General features: G+C 36.8%; 4 protein-coding genes across 5 annotated transcripts; 3 read left to right on the top strand and 1 right to left on the bottom strand.

Annotated features, from left to right (window-relative positions):
• The first annotated feature begins 1,180 nt into the window (after positions 1-1,180).
• Positions 1,181-5,278, top strand: LOC137825738 (glutamate receptor 3.2-like). The gene is given in 7 exon segments (XM_068631494.1): positions 1,181-1,560; positions 1,644-2,989; positions 3,073-3,350; positions 3,431-3,462; positions 3,561-3,955; positions 4,777-4,809; positions 4,811-5,278. Coding segments are annotated over 7 exon segments (2,748 nt in total). The 5' UTR covers positions 1,181-1,298; the 3' UTR covers positions 5,213-5,278.
• Positions 5,279-6,482: 1,204 nt separating this feature from the next.
• Positions 6,483-9,015, top strand: LOC137824188 (homoserine kinase-like). The gene is made up of 2 exons (XM_068629673.1): positions 6,483-7,884; positions 8,615-9,015. Exon 1 carries the CDS (start codon positions 6,761-6,763, stop codon positions 7,853-7,855), a length of 1,095 nt encoding a protein of 364 aa, XP_068485774.1. The 5' UTR covers positions 6,483-6,760; the 3' UTR covers positions 7,856-7,884; positions 8,615-9,015.
• A 1,371-nt stretch (positions 9,016-10,386) lies between these two features.
• LOC137825506 (monosaccharide-sensing protein 2-like) lies at positions 10,387-14,714 on the bottom strand. Its single transcript, XM_068631186.1, has 6 exons — positions 14,345-14,714; positions 14,096-14,234; positions 13,440-14,006; positions 12,110-13,023; positions 11,553-11,740; positions 10,387-10,944 (listed from the first exon to the last, which is right to left on the bottom strand). Exons 2-6 carry the CDS (start codon positions 14,172-14,174, stop codon positions 10,494-10,496), a joined length of 2,199 nt encoding a protein of 732 aa, XP_068487287.1. The 5' UTR covers positions 14,175-14,234; positions 14,345-14,714; the 3' UTR covers positions 10,387-10,493.
• Positions 14,715-15,477: 763 nt separating this feature from the next.
• LOC137825507 (calcium-dependent protein kinase 26) lies at positions 15,478-24,316 on the top strand. 2 transcript variants are annotated; one of them, XM_068631189.1, is made up of 9 exons: positions 15,478-15,775; positions 15,894-16,743; positions 17,006-17,149; positions 17,230-17,382; positions 17,802-17,917; positions 18,178-18,345; positions 19,602-19,826; positions 21,557-21,704; positions 23,905-24,316. In XM_068631189.1, the coding sequence occupies exons 2-8, from the start codon at positions 15,984-15,986 to the stop codon at positions 21,677-21,679; spliced, it is 1,689 nt and encodes a 562-aa protein (XP_068487290.1). In that variant the 5' UTR covers positions 15,478-15,775; positions 15,894-15,983; the 3' UTR covers positions 21,680-21,704; positions 23,905-24,316. The 2 variants fall into 2 exon arrangements, with proteins under 2 accessions (XP_068487290.1, XP_068487291.1); XM_068631190.1 differs by having other exon boundaries at positions 15,530-15,775; positions 15,899-16,743.
• Positions 24,317-24,926: the final 610 nt, after the last annotated feature.

Genomic DNA, 24,926 nt, shown 5'->3' on the forward strand with positions numbered 1-24,926 from the left:
AATGTGGTTTTGCCTTTGTGTTGTAAATATCTGGAGAAAATTTAGAATTTCTTATATTTATTAATAGGTATAAATTAGTATTGTATTTTTAGGTTTTTTTAAGAGTTTTGGGTATACACTATTCTATAATTTTTTTTATATTTTTTTAATAATATTTATAATTATTAATATTTGAAGTGTCAAACTAATTGAGATGTCAAATAATTTTATAATAATGTTTAACATGATAATTTTTATAAAAAAAAATTGATTTTACAACAATTTAATGGAAGTCATTTTTCAATTTCAAATTACTGATTAAGAAAAACAAATTCGACTGACTCTCAACTCAGGATTATGATGTAAATTCTAGACTTATCTTAATCTATTTAATTTTATGGAAGTATTATCGAAGGATGAATCAGTAATAAAAAAAATAAAGTAGAATATAAGCATGGTGAATCAGTAATTGTAGAGTGCATGGATGTAGTCTATATTTGCAATTTCAGTTCATTATAACTACATGACCTGTTGTGACCACTGCTAAATTCGTCTTGGCATGATGAAGTTATCCACTTTACAAGCCATGGTCCAAGGCATTGGCATGCGTGATACAAATATGCGATTTGTGAGGAAGGAGAGAGATATTATTGTAGAAGAAAGCGTATAATTTACATGTGTAGTGCGTTAGTTTATGAGCACTGCATCATGGATTAGACAGACAAAGACAATGCCATACAAAACACTCTCACATCCTCACAGCAACATTTTAACGTTTAAATTGCCATTGATGAAACGTCACAATCTGATCCGCACATTTTGCCATTTGGACTCATTCATGTCTAAATGGTGCTGTGCTCTGACTCCCACTTGGTACTAAGCACACACTGCTGGTATAGTGGTCCAGTTGTTAGATTCGACACTTCTTGTCTCTTAAATATCGTGTTGATGTCAGACACATGTATAAAACATCGCTACTTGTACTACGCTTAACACGTACAAAAGTAACGCTTAACACGTACAAAAGTAAGAAATGTTTTTTCAACAAAATTTGAAACATTACACATAAATTTTTGTTATCAATTTATATAATTTATAATCATATAATATATACATTCGTGTTTCTATCACATATATCTATATCAGAGAGGTGGTACACCTCCACCTCCGGGTTTCTGCTTTCACTGTCCCCCGCTATAGTTATAATAATAGATGTCTCTCTTTGACTATCACAGACTAAATTCAGTAACAGCAGTGGTAGTCTCTCTCCTTTGATTAGTTCATAAATACATAATTGTGCAGCTTGCTATAGGTTCTTGATGAATCTGCTATGCCTTGCATTAACATTGATCCTCCTATTGCATGGATCAAGAGCAAGAGAAGAAGCTTCCAGACATGACGATAGTGTCGTCAAAATCGGTGCCATATTCACATTGAAAACTACAAACGGACAAGTATCCAAAATTGCCATCCAAGCTGCTGAAAAGGATGTAAATTCCGATCCTCGCATCCTGGGGGGACGTAAATTGTCCATAAACTTCCATGATTCCAACTTCAGTGGTTTTCTTGGCTTCATTGGGGGTATGGTATCAGTTCTATCTCTTGCTTCTTTGATATTCTTATTTTTCTTGTTGCTTGGTGCTAACTGGTGCACTTGATCACAGCTCTGAAGTTCTTGATGACCGACACAGTAGCCATAATCGGTCCACAAACTTCAGGAATGGCTCATGTGCTTTCGCATCTCGCAAATGAGCTCCATGTTCCCCTGCTCTCCTTCACTGCTCTGGATCCCACCCTAACACCTCTCCAGTATCCTTATTTTGTCCAAACAGCACCCAACGATCAGTTCCAGATGTCAGCAATTGCAGACATGATTAGCTATTATGGTTGGAGAGAGGTGATAGCAATATTCAGTGATGATGATCCTAGTCGAAATGGGGTAACTATTTTGGGAGATAAACTTGCAGAGAGAAGCTGTAAGTTGTCCTACAAAGCAGCACTGCCTCCTGATCAAACTGCCACTCCAAGCTTTGTCACCACTCAGTTAGTGAAGATCAAGAGCATGGAGTCTCGAATAATCGTTCTACACACCTTCGCCAAAACTGGTCTCTTGGTTTTTGACATGGCTCAGAAACTAGGAATGATGACCAAAGGGTATGTCTGGATATCTACAACTTGGTTATCCACTGTTTTGGATTCAGCTTCTGCTCCACTACCTTCAAACATTTCTACCTCAGTTCTAGGAGTTCTTACCCTTCGCCCTCACACCCCCCAATCCATTAAAAAACAGGCTTTTATCTCAAGGTGGAAACACATAAGCAATGGCTCAGTTGGGTTAAATCCATACGGACTCTATGCGTATGATTCTGTGTGGATGATTGCTGAGGCACTGAACTTGTTTTTTGCTCAGAAGGGAACGGTTTCATTTTCTAACAACACAAATTTAAGCAGTACTGGGGAAGAGACTCTGGATCTGGGTGCTTTGAGTGTTTTTGATGGAGGGAAGCAACTTCTTGATACCATTTTGCGCATTAACATCACTGGATTAACTGGGCCTATTCACTTTGCTTCAGATAGATCTCCTCCACATCCATCATATGACATTATTAATGTAATTGCTTCAGGTTTTCGCAGCATTGGTTACTGGTCTAATTACTCTGGTCTGTCAGTGATAACTCCTGAGAAACTTCAGTTGAAGCCTGCAAATCGTTCAATTTCAAGCCAGAATCTGAAGCATGTGATATGGCCTGGAAATACTCTAGAAAAGCCTCGTGGATGGGTTTTCCCAAACAATGGGAGACAACTGAGAATTGGAGTTCCAAACAGGATCAGTTATAGAGCCATAGTCTCACAGATAAATGGCTCCAATGCAGTTCAAGGATATTGCATAGATATATTCCTAGCTGCCATAAAACTTCTTCCATATGCAGTTCAGTATGAGTTCGTTCTGTTTGGAGATGGAAAAAACAACCCAAGCTACTATGATCTTGTCAACATGATTACTTCTGATGTAACCAACAAAATTACAATCCTTTTACTACAAATATGCTAATTGTCTTGCTTTTATTGATTTTATTTCGCTTGCATCTACAGGTTTTCGATGCTGCTGTGGGTGACATTGCTATTGTCACTGACCGAACAAAGATTGCGGATTTTACTCAACCATATATAGAATCTGGGCTAGTTGTGGTTGCTCCGGTAAAAAAATTGAAGTCACATGCTTGGGCTTTCTTGCGACCATTTACTCCAATGATGTGGGGTGTTACTGCTTTTTTCTTCCTTTTTGTTGGAGCAGTGGTGTGGATTCTTGAACATAGAACGAACGATGAGTTTCGGGGGCTGCCAAAGGAACAGTTAGTTACAGTTCTTTGGTAAGTACTGAACTTTGTACATATCTTGTAGCTTGTGTACATATCTTGACATAACTCATCATCTTCGTATGCTGTTGCAGGTTTAGTCTCTCAACCATGTTCTTTGCGCACAGTAAGTCCACCCCTTTTGGCAGGTTCTTGTCGTATTTGTGAAACATGTTCTGGTTTATCTTTGTTGGTAGAAACAAATAAGGTTCTTTGTTATTTCAGGAGAAAACACAGTTAGTCCACTTGGTCGAATTGTGCTGATAATCTGGCTTTTTGTGGTTCTGATAATCAATTCAAGCTACACTGCAAGCTTGACATCAATTCTGACAGTGCAGCAGCTGTCTTCACCCATAACAGGAATTGATAGCTTGATGTCCAGCAGTGAACGTATAGGGTTCCAAGTAGGGTCGTTTGCTGCAAACTATCTAACTGAGCAACTCAACATCCCCAAACATAGACTTGTTCCTCTTGGCTCGCCAGAAGAATATGTCATTGCCCTTGAAAGAGGGATAGTTGCAGCTGTGGTGGATGAACGGCCATATGTAGAACTCTTCCTTTCAAACCACTGCAAATTCTCAATCAGGGGCCAAGAGTTCACCAAAAGTGGATGGGGATTTGTGAGTATCTTCTGCATTGGTATAAAGTGAATTTACTGGTACTTTTCTCAGGGTGTAATATTTTATGTAATTTGTTGCAATAATAACCACCAATGCAAAAGCCAGAACAATGGTAAAAGGTGTGAAAATTCATAAAAGGGGAGGTAAGAAATCACAAATTGAGAATTTCAAAACAAAAACATCCATGCTAGTTTAATTGGCTTCCTTTAGCTTTTTTTGGTGAAATATAGAAAATTATGTTGATATAGTTATTCTCAAATCGGGTTATAATCAAAAGAACTATTAAATCACTCTTTCGTCTCCACCTCACTTCTTCTTCTGGGATGAACTCCTGCACTCTTGATCTTCCAGTTCTCCTATCTGTGAACTCCGAACTCGGATGGTACTTGCAAAAGGTACTCTGACACTCAAGTCAAACTTCGACACTTAATACTCAGTATTTAGTATTGGGTGATAACGTACATGATCATTTGAGATCTGTGCTTATTTATATAATTATTCTGTATCATTTATTGTTATTGGACCTAATAAAAACATATTAACTGATGTTAGATCATAGATTAGTTTCTAATAAAAACATATTAACTGATGTTAGATCATAGATTAGTTTCGTTATTAATCACGTCGGTCGGCCTGGATCGGGTTTCGGACTCGATCATGCGGTACAATAGTTGAACACAACTTTTGGTCGAGTTCAATACTAGACGATTCGCGACTGCAATTCATGCACAGACAAATTTTTATGCTGTCTTGATTAATTTATGCAGGTAATAAATTTGAAGGATTGAATTTGAATGTTAATTTGTTTGGTGTGGTGACAGGCATTTCCGAGGGACTCTCCTTTTGCAGTTGATATTGTCAACGGCGATTCTAACTTTATCTGAGAACGGTGAACTTCAGAGGATCCATGAAAAGTGGCTTTCAGAAAAGGCCTGTGCTCATCACAGCACTGAGGATGAACAGCTTCAATTAAATAGCTTCCGAGGCTTGTTTCTAATATGTGGAATAACATGTTTCGTGGCACTTCTCATATACTTTCTATCAATGATACACCAATTCAGCAAAAAGTCCCCTGAAAAAGTTGGTCCTTCGAATCGTTACAGTTCGCGTTCTGCACGCATTCAAACATTTCTAGATTTTGTGGACGAGAAAGAAGACGTATCTCCGAGGAAATTAAAGAGAAAACTTGAATATATTTCATCAAATCGTTTGAGGAGCATTTCAAAGAGCAGGAGTCAGAAAGTGGAGATTTCCTAATAAGCTGCTTCCTTATGTCATTCATTCTCTCTACAAATACAAACTTTCTTAATTTGCTTCTCCTAACTCATCAAAATTGCACATTGCTTAACAATCAGAACTATAAAATTAAAATCGCATTACAAGAAAAAAAAAAAAATACAACAAGCAAATTACTTCTTTATCATGTGCTCCATCTTGAAATGACAAAAATACCTTAATAAAAGTTTTGGGTTAAAAGTATCTTTAGAATATTTTTGGATTTGAATCTTCGGAATATTTTTATCTAATTGCTTTTTTAGAATGGGATTTTATGAAAATTTTATTTCCAAACGCAATTATCTATTATGGATTTACTTAGGGATGACAAAGCGGGGCGGGCCATGCGGGCTGGCCCGCGGCCCACAGGTAAAAAACGCGGGGCGGGCTAACCTTTTCAACCTGCTAACCCGTATTAGTCTGCCCGCATTACTCTGCGGCTCGCGCGGGCCAGCAGCGGGGCGGGGCGGGCTGGCCCGCTAACCCGTAAGAAAAAAAAATGTCATTATTTTAATGTGTGCAGATGACGGAAAAGATTATAATTATGAAAAAATGAATGAAAGTTCTTCTAAGGCGACATTCAATGTTATTGAAACGAAAGAATGTCAATAATGTTTATGTTTAATGTTTTTTAATTAATGTTTATGTTTAATGTTTTGGAATTAGGTATGTTTAATGTTTTGGAAGTGGAAGAATAATGATATTTAATATTTATCTTAATGTTTAATTTTTTGATGTTTGACTATGTTTGAAAAGAAAAGAAAAAATTAGATTTGATAGTAACAAATATATAGGTTTAAGTTTACAAACATAATGTAAAAAAAAAAAATATTTAATTTAAAAAAAAAACGCAGATTGACCCGCAAATCCGTGGACCAGCTCTTATGCGGGACGGATCAGAAAGTCTAACCCACAATAACTTTGCGGGACAGACCAACCCGCCCCACATTTTTGCGGGCCAATGCGGGGCGGGCTGGCCGCTTTGCCACCCCTAGATTTACTAGGATAATTTAAAATTTTGGAAACTGTGGAAACCATAATTGCATAAAGTATTGATTTAAGTCTCACAATGAATAACAATTCAATATTCAGTATTAGAGGTTTCTTAGTGCTGAAGATAATTCTTGTTGAATTTTATACTTATTTTTGTACTTGCTGCTTTTTCTTTCTTTTAGTTTTAGGTTCTGTGGCTTACTATAGAGGTGAATGGAGAATTTTGGTTAATATAATGGTAATTAATGGTTGCAACGTTGACGTGAAAAACATTGTCCAATGATGCTCACCAAGAGCTCCCAATCAAATTACCATTATTTTGTACCATCTCAAAATAGAGGAGTATTTTGTTTTGATCTATGAATGACGAGAAAAAGGAAAATGAAATTTAATTGAAATACATTTATAATAATAACAATAATGATAATATAATTTCAATCTGCGAGCCAGACACAGATATAGTAATTATTTATTATTAAATTTAGGTTTGTAAGTGTGAATTGTAGTGGGAAGAGGGAAGAAGAAGTGGAAGTGGAGATGGCGACGGCAATGTCCTTCCTCTGTCCGTCTCCGGCGACTTTCAAAGGCACTGAAATGCCGATAGCAAGATTCAGATGCTGCAGTAGCAACACCAACAGCGTCTCGCTCAATACTCGAACTGAGCCCCAACCCGTAACCACCTTCGTCAAAGCGTTCGCTCCTGCCACCGTCGCCAATCTCGGTCCCGGCTTCGACTTCTTAGGCTGCGCCGTCGACGGAATCGGGGACATTGTCTCCGTCAGGGTCGACCCAGAGGTTCGCCCCGGCGAGATACGCATCTCCGACATCACCGGCCACGCCCCCAACAAGCTCAGCACAAACCCTCTCTGGAACTGCGCTGGCATCGCCGCCATCGAAGTCATGAAAATGCTCGCCATTCGGTCCGTCGGCCTCTCGCTCTCCCTGCAGAAGGGGTTGCCTCTGGGAAGCGGTCTGGGATCGAGCGCCGCCAGCGCCGCCGCGGCGGCCGTAGCGGTGAATGAGATGTTTGGGAAGAGATTGAGCGTGGAGGATCTTGTTGTGGCGTCGCTGAAATCGGAAGAGAAGGTGTCGGGGTATCACGCGGACAACGTGGCCCCAGCGATCATGGGGGGTTTCGTGCTGATTCAGAGCTACGAGCCGCTGCGGTTGATAGAGCTGAAGTTTCCTGCGGAGAAGGAGCTGTATTTCGTGCTGGTGAGTCCTGAGTTCGAAGCCCCAACGAAGAAGATGCGGGCGGCGCTCCCCGGCGAGATTGCGATGGCGCACCACGTTTGGAATTGCAGCCAGGCTGGCGCTCTGGTGGCGGCGGTGTTGCAGGGTGACGTGGTTGGGTTGGGGAAGGCTTTGTCCTCTGATAAGATCGTTGAGCCCCGGCGTGCCCCCTTGATTCCCGGCATGGAGGCTGTTAAGAAGGCTGCCCTTCAGGCTGGGGCCTTTGGCTGCACCATCAGCGGCGCTGGCCCCACCGCCGTTGCTGTCATTGATGATGAGCTCGCCGGAAATGCCATTGCTGAACACATGATTCACGCATTCCTCCACCATGGCAATTTGAAGGCTTCTGCAAAAGTGTTGCAGCTTGATCGCCTTGGTGCTAGACGCATTCTAGATTGAGTTCTATCTCAATGCGTTCCTTTTCTATGGTACCTTAACTCTTCTTCCATGCTCCACTCAACTCTATTTTTTTTCCAAGCTTTTATGTTTCACTGTGCAACTACTTGATATATCGATTCAACAAGAAAAAATATTATTAAAAATAAAAGAAAAAATAAAGCACTTTACTATGTTTGATTACCCCAATAACATTTCTTATCTAACATCCATTTTCCATCATTGCTTCTATTACTCTCTAACACCACCATTTTAGCATTATGCTTCTCACATCCTTTTGCATTGTTGGACTACTCTCTTGCACAGTTTTCATTTCTAAAATTGTTCTGATGAATCACTCTACTGATTCTCTTTGTCAAATAAAAAACCGGTTTGATGTTTTTCATTGGCCTCATCCTTAATCTACAACTCCCCACTTTTCTCCTTCATGTCAAAACCATGATGATATTGTATAAAATGAAGACTTTTTCAGATCAGATTTTTGCTGATCTATTTTCCCTTTGGAGATATTCATATCATCCTTCATACTGTGTCAGGACAAGTCCAGACACACTTTGTTCCCAACCCCACCATTTATGTTCCAAGCTTCTTGAAATTGCTGTGATATTCTCGAGTTAATTTTTTTTTTCAGGCTTTGAATTGCGTATCCTTTTTAAATGCATTGCATGACTGAAATTCCATAGAGTATGGCTCGGCTTTTGTTATTTGTAACCAGCGAGTTGATCTAGCACTGAATGAATTCTAACTTAATATGCTTACCAGAATCTTGAAGATTTCAAAAATTGGTGACACTACAAGTGCCGGCTCATCAAGTGTATATGATAAAAGAAAAACAGCAATCTAGTGTGGATGGCTGAATAAAAAGAGTAACGTAAACCAAGCTGGGAGCTGCATTTGGGTGGCGAAAATTAAAGTAGATGAATAATTATGAAAGAACTAGATCAGGTCAGTGGTATAGTGAGCTAAAAGGCAGGTTTTGGATTTTCTTTGCTTGTGTTTTCTTTTTCTATTTGCTACTTGAGAACGTTCAACATGTCTTTCTAGTCCTTCCCCGTATCATTGTGTTAATCTTGCTTTTCATAACATGTAAAATGTTTTTCATTAATTGTTCTTTAGCAATTTTATTTGTCATTTCAATGCCAATTTTACTTTTTCTTGGTTAACCCTTGAAGAATGTGTGGAGACTTTTATCAGGGGTTTTGCAAGCTAGATGTGTATGGCTGCTCTTGGAATGATTGTTTTATGATGAGCTGAAGCGTGCTTGTTTAACATTTTTTAATATAAATATCCAAACTTGCTTCTGTTATAAAATAAATTGTTAAACCCTCTAGATCATCTTTTAAAAAATAAGTAGTAATCACATTAATCATTTAAAATATTTTGCTGTTAAATTAGACCTTTACAAAATTATAGTATTATTGCATCCCAACACAGTTATTAAATTAATTACATAAAAATTTAAAATATAACTTTATTCATTCTTTTCAAATGGGTAAAATGATAACAATAAATTTTGTTACTATTTTGTTTTTTAAGTAATAAATTGTTTGAAAAATGAAAGAACTAGGGGCAAGGTCTCATCATGAGTTTTACGTGTGAAACGTGAATCCGATAGTGTGATATCATATGGCAGTAACTTATTCAATTTCGTTCCAGTGATTTTTTTTAAACTATTTCAAACAACTCATTATTTTATATTTAACTGTGATATGTAATTAAATTTATTATTTATAAGGGAGAGTTGTTCTGAAGGAACTTAAGTAACTCTTTCCTGATACTATAAATTAATTTGATAACAAAAAGAAAGCTATTGCGTTCTGCAACCCATAATTACTAAAAGGTGGTTTTTTCTAAAATTAATTTAAAACTAATTTCAGGTTTGATTAAAGTTAATTTCAAATTTCATTAAAGCGATTTCAGTTAAAGCTAATTTTAGATTCAATTAAAGTTAATTTCAGATTTGACAAAGTTATATTGATGTGGTATTTTCAATCTAAAATTATATTTATGAAGTATGACTTTCCCATTGAAGTCATCCATATAATGTAAAACTTATCCACTATTATAAAAAAATTTGTTTTTATCGAAAATCATAATTTAAAAAAGAAAATTGTACTAAGGAAAAGCTAAACCCTTTTATATATTGTTGTCTGTAGTCAAATTAGAAAATTTCACTAGTCGTCAAAAATAAAGTTTATTATTATGACAATAATGTTATAAAAAATAATATTGACCATATATCATAAATTATATTCCGCATTTTCGTCATCTTTAAAATAATAACATTCTCGGAACATTTATAACACCTACGCAATTGCTTACCCAAAAAATCCCATTCCTATTTTTATCATCCCCAAAATTCCTACTTTCCCTAACATCCCTTCCACATAACACCGTGTTTAAAAATGAAGACGTTGCTATGTATAAATACTCGCTTCACTTCCTAAAATTAAAATTTTCACAATGTTTCACGCTACTGCTAAAGACTAAGTATTATTATTTTGCTTAATAAAAAAAGTAAATAACACTCTATAAATCACGAAATAAGGGTTATAAAATAAATTTCGAAAGAGGAGCAAAACATGATAACCATAGATTGAAATTAATTTTGTATTAAAAGAAAAGTTCCAATAATGTTAACTCAGCTACTACTGACAGCTTCAGCTTGCTTTGCCTTTGCCCCGACAGAGAAGAACTCGGTTATCACTTCCAATGGCATGCCTTTGGTTTCTGGAACTTTTAAGAAGACAAACACCCAAGCTACGATGCATACCACCGCATACATACCAAAAACACCACCAAGGCCCACAGAATTAAGCATAACTGGGAGTGTGTAGGTGACGATGATGTCACATATCCAAAATGTAAGAGCACATATAGCTATGCATAGACCACGAACTCGAGTAGGGAAGATCTCTGAACAAAGGATATTAGGAATTGGCCCAAAACCCATGACGAAACAACAGAAGTAGACAATGACACTCAAAGTTGAGATGAAAGCATTCACACCACTGTTGAAATCTATAAGACTCCCTACTACTAATATCAGAAGAGATGCTACCAAGACGGGGATTGTAGTCAGCAGCAAGGTCCTGAATCAAGAAAAAAACCAAAAAGAAGTAATGGGGAAGTATGCAGAATCCGTTAAAAAAACAAAGCAGAATAACTCAGCAAATATCAAATATAAAAGGAAACAATCTCTATAGGAACTTTCATATAGGAACTTAAATGCAAAAAGCAAAATACAAAACAAAACAGCACCTCCACCACAACAAAGCCTTATTCACTAGGTTGAGTCAATATACATGGATCTTCGAACACCACTGAGCTTAATCAAAAACCAAAATTAAAACAAAAAATTAGAGCAATTTTTTTTTAAAAATATATTGGCTACTCCTTATGTTTTCCTAAGTTTACTGTCTTTTAATCAGAGCACTTCGATTTGATTAACTTTTCTCACTAGTTCCTTCATCGAACTTCGAACAACCTAGTTTGTATGAGTTTCCATATCTATGCATGCTAACTTCAACATTCTCCGGGATAAAAAGATTCCTATTCTTATCTTTTCATATATGTCAGTTCATTCACCCCCAGCATTCTCATCTTTAACACACTTCGCTTTTTCTGACGTTGAAACATCATTATCCAACAGTTACTGCCCTATGTAACCAACAAAAAATGAAAAGAGAAAGATGCATACCTTCTGCCAGATATATCCATGAGCCTCATGGCTACAGCTATACAAGGTAACATTAACAAGGTTGTCACACAGCTAATAAGAAAAGACGCAGAAGTAGAACCAAGGCCCAGGTTTGAAAGAAGATACCCAACACCTGCCTGCTCAAGAATTTGAGGTGTATAGTAGAGCACTCCATTTATACCAGAGAACTGCAATGTTCATAGAGTAGTTAGATCACAGTCAGTATAGCTTTTTAACAGATACAATTGGTTAAGATGATCAGTGATTGGTTAATGAATAATCACCTACTCAATGAGTTGAGAAATAAAAATATATCCTATGCCTATAGTTTCCTGACAATTTCATCGAAGTTAGATTTACGGAAGTATATAATCCTTTCAAAAAATGACATTTTAATTGTCATTTTTAGTAAAAAGATTTTATCTGGAGACATTACTACTCAGTTTCTTAACTCCAAATTTATCTGGAAACAAGGCAATGCATGAATGTAAAAGTACAGAAGGACAGTGTAAACGCATAGAAATAATAAAATAAAAAATATTGACAAGATTCATTACCTGCTGAAGAATTTGAATCCCCACCCCCACAATCAGTGCATGCTTCACTCCAGGCTCAAAAAGATCACTCCAACTCGGCCCTTTTGCAGCTGTTTCTGATGGATGGATCATAGCTGGTCCAACTGGGTGCTGATGCATAAGCTCCTTGTTATAAAGGGCTGACTGACTCACCAGAGCGGCAGCCTGAACAATCTCACCATCCGTTAGTGTTGGTGGATCACCACCTGGAAGGGAAATGAGAGACCCACGTCTAGATCCAGGACCACCTTCTTCGTGTAAATATATTCTCTTGAAAACGCCATCTGCTTCAGACCATTTCCATGCCAGCTGCCATCCACCACCAATCCCTGTGTTTCCAGCAGGTTCTCCTTGCACAAGACTACCTTGCCTCATGCTACCCTGGGTGGCAGCAGGCACGTCCCTATCCACACTTGTTGCTTGCCGTGAGATCAATGGACTCTGCAAATTGTCATCAGAATCATCGGCAGCAGCAGCTTCAGAGTCATAATCATCACCCTCCCTGGCAACGCTTTCTTCATCCCAATCTTCATTCCTAAGTTGGTTTCCCCCCACACTAAACATGCTTCCGAAGTGTGGAAAAAGTGTGCTTCCACGCATGCTTCCTGTTTCTGTGAGCTTCTCGTGGACACTACCAAAGAGCTTAACTAGAGGGTCCACCAGACCACTTGGATTTGTCATACTTCCCTTCCGAGATACAAGGCCAATGGAACTTTGACCAGTGACAGGTTTAGCAATCCAAGATAGACCTTCTGCTGTCCCATACAATTTGATCTGCTCTTTTGTGGCCGAGGGGTCCTCTGCATTACTGAATTCATTGGCTGGACCAATTATGTACTCTTCTATAGCGGTATCACCCCCAACTCCAAGACCCTCGACAAGTAAAGCCATCTCACCTGATCAGTACCACCAAAAGACATCACCATCCAAATCATGCATATAACAAATTAGTTGCCACAGTTGAATCAAAAGCAAGTCAACAAGAACTTGCACCTACAGTAATATTCTCATTAAGTAAATCTGGTTCTCTGTTTGCATAAACACAAATGAATGTAGCACATAGTTTTTGCCAAATGCGGCAGGATAGGCTCACAGGATACAATCACTAAATAAAGTTCTGAAAATGAACAACAGAACATCCCCAATAAGCAGGGTTGTGTTCAGAGATTAAGTGAGTTTAAAACAATCCTACAGGCTTAGAATGAAGGCAGTTACTTAAGATCTGAAATGAACTCCAAGGTAGTAAAACAAACAATAGGGTGAGTCAGGGAAATAGGTAATTGATAAAGAAAAAGGGCATAAGAAAACTAACTAGTGACATCTTCTCTGCCACGAAGTCGCTGCAAAACCTTCTTGGCCTCCACCATCCGGCCTTTACTGACAAGCCATCTTGGTGATTCGGGCAAGAAGAACAGTGTGAGTGCAAAATAAACGAGAGAGGGAATTGAAAGAACACCCAACATGAGTCTCCAGCTAGGGGCGGGGGTGAGGGACATAGCAAACACCATACAGTAGGAAAAGAACATTCCAGCAGAGCCAGTGAACTGCGGAAGGGTATTGAGCAATCCCCTAATCTCAGTTGGAGCGGTCTCGGATATGTAAAGAGGAACCAAAGTAACTGCCAAACCAATGCCAAATCCATCTAAAAGCCTTGCAAAGAGGAGAATATAAACATTTGGAGACCACAGCATGACCAGAGAACTAAGAAAATAAAGCATGGAGGAGATGATCAACATAGGTCGCCGACCAAGCCAGTCCGAGATGGGCCCAGAGCAAGTGGTAACCACAGTGGCTCCAATAAGAGACATAGCCACAATCAGACCTTCTATGGTGGGTTCACTCTCCAACTGAAACTCCCTCTTTATGTACAAAATAGATCCTGCATGACAAGGCAAAACCCAACCCAGTTCAATAAAAATGAAATTGAAGCTTATGCCATTGATAACCAAAGAAGAAAAGAAAAAAAACCTGCAATGGTGGCATTATCCCATCCCTGCAGGAAGTTGCCGATTGCAGCAGCGAGGGCAACAAGAACGGCTCCACTCATTTGCAGAGGATTGAAGCAGAGAAAGATGAAACAATTGGGCAGATGGGATCCCTAATGGTGCTGAGATATTGAAAATGAAGTTGCAGGCTTGGAGTATAAAAATGAATCTTGAATGCATAAAAGGACATGAAAAGTATAATAATAATTAAAAAGGAAGGTTGGTGCCAGACCAGGTGGAGGAGGGTTTTCTTTCTTTGTTTGCTTTTGGAAGTATTCTTGTTCTGTAAATAAAATAATGATGAAGAGAAGCGTTTGATACTGAAACAGTATGAAGAACACCTCTTTCTTTGCAACACAATCAAATCAATCTCCTCCACTCTTCTTCTCTTCCCTATCAGAATTTCCTTTCCTTTCAAACACTCACTGTTCACTCACCAAATTCTAAAGCTCACGTTGCTCTACCCGTTTCTATCATCACCACTGCTCCATCTTACAAATGCTTTTAATATTTTACTATTTCTATCCCAATTTTAAACCAGCAAAATTGGCGGAATTCAATTTTACACTTCTTTCCTCTAGCCACACCTCTTTCTTCAAAATTTTTTAATATATGAACCATAGACACGAATATAAACACGAAAATAAGTATAATATTTTATAATGTAATCTAAAATACATAGAGACATATTTATATATTATATATTTATGAATTATATAAATTAATAATAAAAATTTATGTACAAGTATATGTATGTTTCACTATTTTTGTTGCAGAAAGATGTTTTTTTTATGACTGATTCAAAATGGTTTATTTATTATTTTTATAATTATAATAAGAATTTATACAATAAATTTGAGTCTTTAGAAAATCAATGTATTTATTCTTTTTAAAATTATATTAAAATCGTGCTATAATGGTTAGAAATTCAACAAATATTTTTTGAATTAGACACTTCACCGATACGTGTTCTACGAGTGTTGTACGAGTGTCGGTATCCGATTAGTGTATTTGACAGATACACCATCTAATAGGAGTGTCCGAGTCTCATTGCAAATAAAAAATACAACTTTAATTGTATAAATAGCAAAAAAAAAAAATAGAATACCAACTAAACTATAATTGTTTTAAGAATTAAAAAAATAATGCATATATATTTATCTATCATTCTTAATTATTTTTATATTTGATAATCTATTTTTCACAATATAATTATACATTCCATACATTAGTTTTGGAAGTTGATGTTAACGGAAAAGGATGAAGGGAGAAAGTATTGTTTAGAAGTTAGAAATGTTTTTATTTTTTATAAAGAATTTAGAATGGAGGGTGTAGTTAATAAGAAGAGGGATGCAAAAGGAAGGTGGTGAAATGGGCTTTGGTGCATTGAATTGGAGAAGGAAAGGAAAAAGAAAAAGAAAGCCGCGTGATATTTAATTGAAAAATGTTGAGAGAGAAGTGGGTGTAGCTGGTCAGCACTGACCTCCGATGTTTCTCGGCAAGAACCAATACAATCACATCCTAAAATTAACAAGAAAAGAAAAAATAGAAATATTTTTGAGAAACTAAATTTGTGGAGATCTGTGGGAACAGAAAGAAAGAAGCGAAAGGAAAGCGATTATCCTCTTTCCATTCGTTGACGTTCACCTTCTGCTTCTTTCTGGTACGCTCAATTCTTTATCTCTTATTTATTCGGTTTTCTGCTGTTAAATGTTTTGGCGATGTGATGTTATGTGAAATGAATAGGGAATGGGATTTGACGTTTGATTTGTTCTTGGCAGTGCAGAGCACAGCACAGAACAGGGGAAAACGGGGAGGGGAAAGCTTATGAGAGAGATCGTTTGATGAATATATCTTAATTGGTTTGTTTGATGGGCAACACATGCCGCGGATCTTTGAAAGGGAAATATATTCAGGGCTTCAGCCAGCCCGAAGACCACTCCAAGCGCACCACCCTTTCTGATCGCCCCGACTCCGACCACCCCTCCTCAGCCAGACAAAATAATATCAATTCTTCAGAAAACAACACCAACAACATCGTTGTCAACAACAACAACAACAATAATCCACCCTTTGCCTCCAAGAAAGACTCCATCATGCGCCGCGGCCTTGACAACCAAGCTTACTATGTCTTGGGCCATAAGACTCCCAACATTCGTGATCTATACACTCTTGGCCGCAAATTGGGACAGGGGCAATTCGGCACCACTTATTTATGCACCGAGAATTCTACTTCCAATGAATATGCCTGCAAATCCATCTCCAAACGGAAGTTGATTTCCAAGGAGGATGTTGAGGACGTTAGGAGGGAAATTCAGATAATGCATCATTTAGCTGGTCACAGGAACATTGTCACCATTAAGGGGGCTTACGAGGATCCTCTCTATGTGCATATTGTCATGGAACTCTGTTCTGGGGGTGAGTTGTTTGATCGCATCATCCAGAGGGGCCACTATACCGAGAGGAAGGCTGCGGAGTTGACCAAAATTATTGTTGGGGTTGTTGAGGCTTGCCATTCCCTTGGGGTCATGCATAGAGATCTCAAGCCTGAAAACTTTCTGTTGGTCAATAAAGATGATGATTTCTCTCTTAAAGCAATTGACTTTGGCCTCTCCGTTTTCTTCAAACCCGGTAACAAATATTCCTTACTTGCTTTATCCCTCTACTTTCTTTTTTTTAGAACACCATTACTTTTGTTTCGTTGAATATATTTGTATGGCCTTTTCCATTTTTTTTTATCTTTATTGCTTCTGAATTTGGGAAAATCCCTGTTTTCCAATTAGAATTTCCTTAACTTTTACTGTCATTCCCATTCAGGATGTTTAGTATTTATTGTCTAGGGGACACATTTTAATACTAATCAGTGTTTGTTCATTTAACCTATCTGCCTCAGGTCAAGTTTTCACTGATGTAGTCGGCAGCCCATACTATGTTGCTCCTGAGGTTCTCCTCAAGCATTATGGGCCTGAAGCAGATGTGTGGACAGCAGGTGTCATACTGTACATATTGCTTAGTGGTGTGCCACCATTTTGGGCAGGTATATCTCAATGCCAACACTCTTGATTTCCTGCCCATCATCTGTATAATCACTGAATGCCTTGTCCTTTTGGAGTTCAGAGACCCAGCAGGGTATATTTGATGCAGTATTGAAGGGACATATAGATTTTGACTCAGAACCTTGGCCTCTAATATCCGACAGTGGAAAAGATCTGATCAGAAAGATGCTGTGTTCTCAGCCTTCAGAACGGTTGAGTGCTCATCAAGTGTTATGTATGTTCATCCTTTTTTCTACTATTTCTACTATAATCGAGGACCGTCCATACATCAAAAGAACTGTCATTTTTTCTTTTTGGAGTCGCTAACTTGCTATGATTACTCAGTGGAAGCTATTTTAGTTGTAAATTGAGGGGGGTGGGCATTAAAAAGTTGCTTTTCCAGTGCTACTTAAACTTCTTAAGTTATCTTCATTATAAAGATGCATTAGGTGATTAAAGTTTCACTGGGCTTGCAACATCCATAGCAGATTCGCCCAAGAGGAAAGAGTCATCCTATCTAAACAAGTTACTGGGATGCTGATGTTTCCTAAAGCAAATTCCAGCTTAACTTCCTTAGGTGTTAAACTTTACAAATATTCAAACGTTGTGTTTCAATGTGTTTGTCTGAAAATGTTATTTCATGTGCCTGTTTAGGTCATCCTTGGATATGTGAAAATGGAGTTGCACCTGACAGGGCAATAGACCCTGCTGTTCTTTCTCGTCTTAAACAGTTTTCTGCAATGAATAAGCTAAAGAAGATGGCATTGCGGGTAAGTGAAGCTGATCGATGAATGGATATTAGATTATGTATGGATGTAGCTCATACACTACTATGAAATAGATAACTCATTCAATTGATGATATGTGGAGTCAAGTTACTATTATGCACTTCTTGAATGCCAAATGAACCTTACCTTATTGGGCTTCCACACTTACTCTGTTTTCACTTCTTCATCGATTATCTTTTTGATGTTGGAAACTAAGTAACTGTAGTTAATAGTTATAGTTGCTTATTATAATATTTTTGTAGGTGATTGCTGAAAGTCTATCCGAAGAGGAGATTGCTGGTTTGAGAGAAATGTTTCAGGCTATGGATACCGATAACAGTGGTGCAATCACTTTTGATGAACTCAAAGCTGGTCTAAGAAGATACGGGTCTACCCTTAAAGATATAGAAATACGTGATCTGATGGAAGCGGTAGGTTGTTGGTTTGGTTTGTGAAAAAAGTTCCCTTTTGTATCTTGTGATTGTGCATCCACTTTTATTTAGATACTCTTTTTCAAATATAATATTTTAAATTTCCTTGTACTTTGTATGTTTGTATTGTATTCTTTGTCGTCCACTCTGTTGTAAATATTCTTAAAGGACCAGACCATGGCTTGCGAAGGGGTTTAGAAAGTTGGAAAAATACTTACCTTAAAAAATATTTTATAGTGTATAAAATAAATAAATAATTCATATCAATATATTATTGGTAAACTATATAATACATTATTATTATTGTATGTGTAAATGACAAATAAATAGTCTACCAAATTTTGTCAAATGACATTCTTGAAGGCATATAAGTGTTACCTAGTTCCTTGAGTAGGATTAGAAGCCTAAGCAAGCCTTGTTTGATAAATAGACTAGGTTGCCACTAGGCCAAAGAAAGGTTAAGTTGTAGACCCCGCAATGGCTGCTTGGTGTGTTCCTACCTCTGCTTAAAAAGTTCCTGAAAAAGCCCTTCTGGAAATCCACAATCCCCTCATAAGACTATTTCCTTTGTCTTGCCAGCAGTTATTAACAGGATTGATCTGCTACAGGTTCATAGACCCCATACTCATTCCCTTGACACAGGTTTCATCTGTATTTGAAGTTAAAAAATGCTTTAGATATTTTTTTTTGCAATATATTAACCTTTCTTTGCAGCAAATCATTTTTAGAATTTTTGAATAGCACTGTGTATGCCACTATGCTTGAGAATTTTTTTTACGGTTTAAAGTTTAGGCAAGTAAGGGCAGGAAGCTAAAATACCATGGTACTGAGATTTTCTGTTCATTGGTGCATTTGCCTTGAGCTTAATGCACATAGACATCCCCTTGCCCTTAAAATTTTCTTTGGACTGGGCAATGTTCTTGACCTCTGTTGTGCTCTGCCCAAGATTTTTTGAAGTGTTTAGCCGTGTCTGGTATGCAAAAGGGTTGGGCTTCTTTAATGCATTCTTAATTTCCTTGTTATATTTTTTATACTTTTTTTTTGTTCGTTTAGTGTTTCTCAACTCTTGAGGGACCTCATCCTTACCCCTTCTGAATTTTTTCGCACCTATTTAATAAAAATAAAATAACAAACAGATACAATTGATCTGAGAAAAGATTTTTACTGCCATTTTTCTTGAGTCTCATCTTGTATTCATGTTAAATAAATAATCTTTGATCATGTTCCATCCAGCTAAAATGTTTGAGCTTTTTCAGGCTGATGTGGACAAAAGTGGAACCATAGATTATGGGGAGTTTATTGCTGCCACAGTTCATCTCAACAAACTAGAACGTGAAGAACATCTTATTGCAGCATTCCAATATTTTGACAAGGATGGCAGTGGTTATATTACAGTTGATGAACTTCAACAAGCTTGTGCAGAACATAACATGACTGATGCTTTTCTTGAAGATATTATTAGAGAAGTTGATCAAGATAATGTAAGTTGTTTTGACCCGTGCTATATATCCACATTGAAAATCAGTGTAGGCTGTTAAAAGTTACTGTCACAAGTTCTTTTTTGGCAAATGCTGCATCCTCTGAGCATTTTTGCTTTCAAGCAGCCACTGTGTTCTCTGAGCATTTTTTGCATTCTGGCTGCCACTATGTCATCTACCACTGTGTTCATACTGTTGTATTAAATGATCTGGGCCGTTTGCTTTCTGTTCATATAATGCACACAGCTCTAGTTGCTGGTTGGGCTGGTTCGATGGCTCTATATGAATTAGCAGTTTTTGATCCCTCTGACCCTGTTCTTGATCCAATGTGGAGACAGGGTATGTTCGTTATTCCTTTCATGACTCGTTTAGGAATAACTAATTCGTGGGGCGGTTGGAATATCACAGGAGGGGCTATAACGAATCCGGGTATTTGGAGTTACGAAGGTGTGGCTAGAGCACATATTGTGTTTTCAGGCTTGTGCTTTTTAGCAGCTATTTGGCATTGGGTTTATTGGGATCTAGAAATCTTTTGTTATGAACGTACTGGAAAACCTTCTTTGGATTTGCCAAAAATTTTTGGAATTCATTTATTTCTTGCGGGAGTAGCTTGTTTTGGTTTTGGCGCATTTCATGTAACAGGATTGTATGGTCCCGGAATATGGGTGTCTGATCCTTATGGACTGACTGGAAGGATACAATCCGTAAATCCCGCGTGGGGTGTGGAAGGTTTTGACTCATGATACATATGTTTAAGCTTGAGAGGGAGTGTTAAAAATATTATTTGAAAGGACAAAGTATATTGAAGATTGAATGTCACTTTGACAGAGAGAAAGTCATGTCCGGGAAATTACTTGCTTTGTCATTATTTACCTTGGCAACTTCGACAATTAACTAGCTAACATGTTTACTGTCTCTCAAGGAAGGGGTCTTGTGTTGACATTTTGTATCAAAATTGTCTCATATGGTACATATGGTCTAGCTTGAGGGGCAGTGTTAGAGATTTGATTTAATTATATTAAATAGGGAGATATGATATGATCTGATAGGGAAATATCTTACCAAATATTTCCCATTATTAAATATTGATTTTGTTCCTTATTATCGTTTCTCTTCTTTGTTATAAATAGAATACTCATGTGTGTACCCAACACAATAATTCATTATATTCTTTCTCAGTTTCTCTCTTCTAATATGGTAGTAGAGTGGTACAATCCTCTGATACTTTTTGTCAATAATCCTTTTCAACGTAAGTGAAGTTTCTATGTCTGTTTTCATAATTGTGTTTTCAGAGTCCTAGATAACTTCAAAACAAAAATAGGAGTAATTATAGTAATATTTTATATTCTAAACATTATGGATATGCTTATTGTTTTGAGTATTCTGTTGGGGCTATGATATCTTGATATAGGCAGTGGAAAAGGGAATTTTAGATCTTTTCCTTCAATATGTCTTCAGGTTCCTATTTGGCTAATAGGGTTTCACACCATGCAGAAGTATGTACTAGGCAGTTAGAACCTATGCTTGATCTATTCATTAAATGTTTTTCTTATCGAAAATGTTGTATTTATGAAAAATGGAGTACCTTAAATACTCTTTAAATATCAAATGCCTGAGTTCTAACTATTTGACATGTATGATTCTTTGTTGCATATAAATATTAATTGAATTAAAGTTCGTGCATCCTCTTGTGAAATTATGCTTCATTATTATGTTTATATCTTTTGTTTTAGGATGGAAGGATTGATTATGGTGAATTTGCTGCCATGATGCAAAAAGGCAATGTTGGAATTGGTAGGAGGACTATGCGCAACAGTCTGAATTTAAGCATGAGAGATGCATCAAGTGCTCAATAGCTTCAATTGTACTCATTATGTACAGGTACTTGTATCTTTGGGTAAAATAGAGCTTCATCACCTTTATAAAATTCTATTTGCCCATTTTATGCACTTATGAATGTTTAAGATTTTAAAAGGTCCAAAGGCTTCACAAATGGTACGTCTTGTAACCACCAGCATACTTCTAATATTATGTGGTAGACCATCTCTAGTGGTTGCAATATACATATAGACAATAGATGCTAGTCTCTTGCTCTGAAGTTAGACTTTCGACTCTTTGATAGCAAGAAGTCATGAACCTTAAGGACCCGAGTGACCTTCACTAATCGGTTCATGACATTTCAAGCCTTATTGCCCACTTTTGAGTCTTATTTGTACATGTACATAATATTTTCTTGTGATCTGCTCTCATTCTAACATCAACCACAATAAAGCATCCTGCTTAGATGGCTGTTGAATTGAGTTTGAAGTTTTGGAAGTTGAAATGCCGGATTCTGTTGTCCAGTGTTGTGAAAATCGGTTTGGTTATTGACCTAGTCTAAGTTTAGGTCAATGATCAGATGGTTGGGTTTGGGTCACTAGTTGACTGATCTACAATAAAAAAATATTATACATGTCTAACATAATTTGATAACTTTAGTCTAAATTTAAATTTTTTATCATAATAAAGTATTAATATATGAAATAACAAATAAAGTTCAAGACAATGTGATCACATAGTTCATATTTCAAAACATTGTCATGGTAAAGTAACCAATACCCAAAATAAAGTTATTAATAACTAGTTAAATCCATAAATAAAGAATGAGTGATGCAACTTTATAAACAAGTTCCAAAGACTATATATATTAAAAATAGATAAAAGAATAAACTCAGACCAAGTGAAACATATTTCTGGTTTGATCATCAACTTGGCCCACCAAGTTCTAATTGAACTGGCTAGGTTGGTCCCACAACTTTAATTTCTCTGGCTCAAAATTAATACTTTATTTCAGTTAATCTTCAGCTAGTGCACCTGCTGCTTACAATAGCACCTTTTATGTTGCTGGTGTTTAGAGATACGGACCAAGAATGAAAGGTTAATGATGTTATTACGAATATAGATGGAAGAAACGAATTCACATTCTGTGTATGGTAAGAGCATGAGGGGGAGGAAGGAACTGAAGTAAAAATTTAGTTTTGGCTTCTCTTAAGTTACAGCTGCACCAAGACTGAAGTATGGAATTATAACCATTATTGGAAAATCAATGGTTGATATTGTGATAAAATATCTATACATGAATAACAGTTATAAAGTTAAAGTCTTTCAATGGTTATACATGAATAACAGTTATAAAGTTAAAGTCTTTCAATGGTTATAGCTTCACCTTCCCCCTCTTTTCATGCACTTTTTACATTAGAGAAGTCAAATCGTAAGAATTTACCATCTTAGTATCTATTAATAAAAGAGTTATCACTCGTTGCTTCCATTAGAGATGAAAAACTAAACATAATTCTGTATTGGTAAGGCTCTGAAGTAGACGATGATGAAACAAAACAGACATTCTTGCAGTGTTTTATTTCTAACATTTTGTGTGTGAGGTTACACGTGTTTGATATTTGAATTTGAAAATTTACGAAGTATTGTTTCTGTCGAAGAATGGGGTGGAACTAAGATGCAGGTGCAAGCATGCATAATCAATGTGCCTGTGTGGGAAATAGAATGTCCAAGCAGTCTGGGGCTGCCTTGTCTATAGGGTATATACCATGCAATATATATTTGTATAAGTTCCCGATGAAAAAAATAAATTATTTTGAGGTTTTAGGTTGGCTTGAGTCATGAAAGTATAAATTGAAGAAGGCAGCATATTGGCATACATTTGGAGGTGTACGTGAGCCAACTGGCTAACGAACCTTAGCAATTTTATATATGGCAGTAGTATATTATATTAGTAGTTATATAAAAAGATGTAACCCCAAGGCCAAACTTTGGGTGGGAGTGAACATGTAAATACATATTTGTAAATAAATATCGTTCCGATCATAAATCTTGGTTTTGCTTCTTGTTAAAGGTCTTAAATTAGATTCTTCTGTTGAATGATGCATCCAGAGTTGTCTCTTGTATAATTTCCAACAAGGTGTGTCTTGCATGATAGTTTATAACTTGGCAGTTTGTTAAGACAAGTATTAGGTGTATAGCTGTTCACTTTGTGTTGCTCTAAATGTTAACGTCACTCTTGTAATCGGGTATACAAATTTGGCAGGTTGTATGCAGCGAAGCCAGAAAGAGAAAAACAATGGATAAATCTTAAGTTGTTCATATCCTGCTGGCTGGTCAATCCACGAAGAACAATCAGGATTGTGGTTGCTTCACATGAGCATCCATCAAGTGTTACATTTATGTGCCTGTATGAATGCAAATTATTTCTCTTTGTAAACCTCAGTGTTGGGTGTTGCAGCTCTTTCAAGTTGGTCGTCTATTTTTCTGTGCTTTCATGTAGGGGCATTCTGTCTATAGTTTAAGTAGAAGGATTTTGACCTTTCAGGTTCTTGATTTCACGAATGTAAAGTTTCACACGCGTGACATGATGTATTGGGCAAACTAAGAAGCCTTTGTGGATTATGTCAGAGAACATGTCTTATGTTAAAGTAACATTGGAAGTATATTATTTTCCAGCTGGCTTCCCTTTTCCTAAACAAATAACCGCCAAATAAAAAGGTTGAAGTAGAATTCTTAAAAAGTCAAGGAGATTTTTTTGTATAAAAGAAGAGGGAACTATCTTTTGAAAGAGTCATTTGCATTAGTTTTTGAAGGTTAGTTGTATATTTTAGTCCCTTTCGCATTCTCATGAACTAATGTGAAAAGAAGAAATAAAATCACAACCAAAATAAATGTGTTTGATCCAACTTTTCTTTTTTAAAGTAAAAACAGGTAGAAAAGGTGATCAACTATTTAAGATATAATTTATTTTAATTGTGATGTAAAATACTTCACAAAATAACATTTAGTCAAATAAACATATTTCGCAATTTTAGCATCACTAAATATAGATATTATCATTTGCGTTAGAAGGCTTCTGCTTCCTCAACAAAATCATTTGCGATATATACTATTTTTTAAAATGTCAAAATTATTCTTAAAATTTGGATTTGAAAAGAAGAAGTGTGATGGGTGGATTACAATGGAGGTGGAGGCAAGGTGCAATGGAGGTTGTGATTGTGATTAAAAGCTTGAGTTAGGTGATTCGGATAAGAATGAGTGATTGAATGAGTTTGAGATGAAATG

Source organism: Phaseolus vulgaris, chromosome 8, assembly GCF_000499845.2.
Source record: "Phaseolus vulgaris cultivar G19833 chromosome 8, P. vulgaris v2.0, whole genome shotgun sequence".
In the NCBI taxonomy this organism is placed as follows: Eukaryota; Viridiplantae; Streptophyta; class Magnoliopsida; order Fabales; family Fabaceae; genus Phaseolus; species Phaseolus vulgaris.